Source organism: Asparagus officinalis, unplaced genomic scaffold (genome assembly GCF_001876935.1).
Source record: "Asparagus officinalis unplaced genomic scaffold, Aspof.V1 AsparagusV1_Un2908, whole genome shotgun sequence".
NCBI lineage: Eukaryota > Viridiplantae > Streptophyta > Magnoliopsida > Asparagales > Asparagaceae > Asparagus > Asparagus officinalis.
This window is the reverse complement of record NW_017975167.1, coordinates 1-2,739: the sequence shown is the minus strand read 5'-3', so window position 1 is coordinate 2,739 and position 2,739 is coordinate 1. Positions and strand designations below refer to the sequence as shown.

At 35.0% G+C, this 2,739-nt stretch overlaps 1 protein-coding gene across 1 annotated transcript; it reads right to left on the bottom strand.

The window, feature by feature from the left end:
• Positions 1-145: 145 nt before the first annotated feature.
• On the bottom strand, positions 146-2,192 carry LOC109828618 (probable 28S rRNA (cytosine(4447)-C(5))-methyltransferase; the record flags this gene model as incomplete). Its single annotated transcript, XM_020395576.1, has 7 exons — positions 146-296; positions 984-1,057; positions 1,171-1,242; positions 1,336-1,410; positions 1,664-1,747; positions 1,836-1,969; positions 2,126-2,192. Coding segments are annotated over 7 exons (642 nt in total), but the record flags the coding sequence as incomplete, so codon positions are not given.
• Between the last annotated feature and the right edge of the window lie 547 nt (positions 2,193-2,739).

Here is a 2,739-nt window from a genome sequence, read left to right as displayed (position 1 = left end):
GCTTCGAAGAATATTGTGTAAACAAAAAACAGACTATTAAAGATATTCATTAATATCGTCAGTAACCCTTTAGAAGCCCTTTTACCCCTATGCCTAAATCACCTTACCTCTATTAATAAGAATAAGGTGATAACTTCTAAAATAATCTGATAATAGATAATCAACAAAAGCAGGACATCTTTGTCATAACGGAATTATAACTTGGAGACGAGCAAGCAATCAAGTTTGCCAAAATGAATATACCAGTATTTTTCATAAGAGCAGCGATATATGTCGTTTTTCCACCTGGAGCAGACCTATAGAAACATAAATAATATTAGAGTGGCATGCAAGTAATATATCAATTAATTTCAATAATATGATAAAAGTATTTTAAAAAAGAAATGGTCCAAATGTGAGTGTTAGTGACAACGACTGGCAAGAAGGTGGTTTATCCTTGCACCTTTAATCTAGAGTAGGCGTCCAATTGGCTTGGGTATAGCACTAGGGATCGGGTTGTCTTGTGTATGTCAAACACCTACACAACTCAAATTTATCGTCAAGGATCTTCAACCATGTCTAACATGCTTAAAAACCAGGCTACTCGTATCCGATATCGGTACCAGCAGATTGATCAAAACTTCAGAAAATGGATCGGTGATAAAAATCAAGTCTATAACGGCCTTCAACAGTGAGAAAATGTGTTTTGATACTCTTACCACTAAGACAATAGTCTTCTGTGATCGAGCAATAGTTTATATTCTATTTATCTACAACCTACTATTTGATTATAATAGTGAAATTTAACTTTCACATCTAATGTGGGAATAAGCACCTATCATATCCACCTAACTTTACACAGCCAAAACGATATGAATTTAGATACTTGACCTCTAAAATAATGACTTATTTAACTCTTATGGAAGTGTAAATGGTAATAGATGCTTTGAATCTGCTGGATCAATTAAAAAAAGCACAGTAAGCATGTGACTGAAAATTCTTACGCCATATCGACAATCCGCTCCTTCTCCTGCGGAGCAAGTGCCATCACAGGTATGAAAGAGCTTGCACCTTGCAGCTGCAGATCGATATAAAATAAAAAAATAATAAGCAAATTACAAGAATTCAAACTAGAAAGCCCCCAACTGACTAGATAAAAGTGATAACAAAATATGTATAACAGTTTAATACCATGTAATGCCCAGCCATATACTCAGGGGTTGCACCAATAGGAACTTGGGACTCATACACCACTAACCCAACCTGTCATTTATATTTTAAACAGGTGCTGTTATATCCTCCAACAGTTGAAACCAATTACCAACATCAGACTGAAGAAAGCGTCAAAATTTTTACCTTTGACCACTTGCCTATAGGATCAAGGTTAACTCCTCTATTTATCAGGACGCCAGCCAGATCCCTTCTCCGAGTCTATAACCAACAACAAAATTAGTCAAAAAGACAGATAGACATTCACTAGCCTTGATTACTAGAAGAGATCACATATAATCTAGAAAAGATTCAGCAATATTTAGAATATATTGCAATTATTAAGCAGAAATAATGCATGTGCACATTGATGTGAATGCCAGATTAAAACACGAAATAAGCAAAACATATCAAATAGGTATCAGCGTAACCTAACCTGTTCTCAACAATACATGACTGAGATAGCTATTGGTACCTTTAAAGTGTTTGTTCGCAAGCATTCAGGTCGACTCTTCTCCATAGCTTCCAGGAGTTCAACAAGCTCCGCAGCTGGAAACATCTGGAAAAGATACAGGTGATGACAAAGTTGGAAAAAGTTGATATCGGCAAGAATCTGGAACAAACCTAATCACTATATTGAACAATACCTCAACAAGAGCCCCAATGAGAAAATCATTGTAGCCATAATAAGAACCCAGGTCCACCTTTAGCTGCTCCACGTAATCCTTCTGTGAAGCACCATCATGTCTCAATTTTTTGAAATTTGAGAGCACATTAACAACTGATAGAAGGGAATCCATAATATCCATTAGTAACAAATTCTATACAAGAACTAAGGATTTAGAAAGAACAAAAACAAACAAACTTTTCATGTTTTAGGGGAGGAGATTTAAAGATGTCAAGAATAGCTCAAAGTATTGAGGACGTTTGTACATACTCTCTTTTATTCTGCGCTGGAGTTTTGAGAGGTTCGGAGGTTGATGTGCCTCTTCTTCGAGTTCCTGTCATGTCACAATAGTCAAATCAGTGGGAAAAAACATCCAAAAACTTTTCTAAGTCATTTCTTATGCCAATGTCACGAGGCCTATTCGGAAGTTTATAAGCACGATACATCAATCAGGACATGTTTTCACACTACCATTATTATAGTCTTTTCAAAGTTTGACCTTGTTACCATATAATACCAGTAAATAGTTGCCTTCTTCATCAGCAAATATCACTTTCAATTTATAGATTTAATTCTGAAAATTCTGAAAATTCTTTGTCAAATTTCTAGAAGATACACTGATATTCAAACAAAGAGGATACAGTTTAGTGACAGAACGAAAAAAAAACAACTGAAGGGCATTCTACATCGAATAGTTAAGTGCACAAGACTCTTTCAATTTCCTAAATTTCAGGTTGTTGTCCCATTAAGTTCCCCATAAAGATGAAAACAATTTGAGCTTCCAACTGTACAAATAAGTATAACCAAACAAATACTTGGTAATAAACTCATAAACTTGCAAGAAATTCAGTATCCAACATTACTACAGAAAAAAGATATAGTCA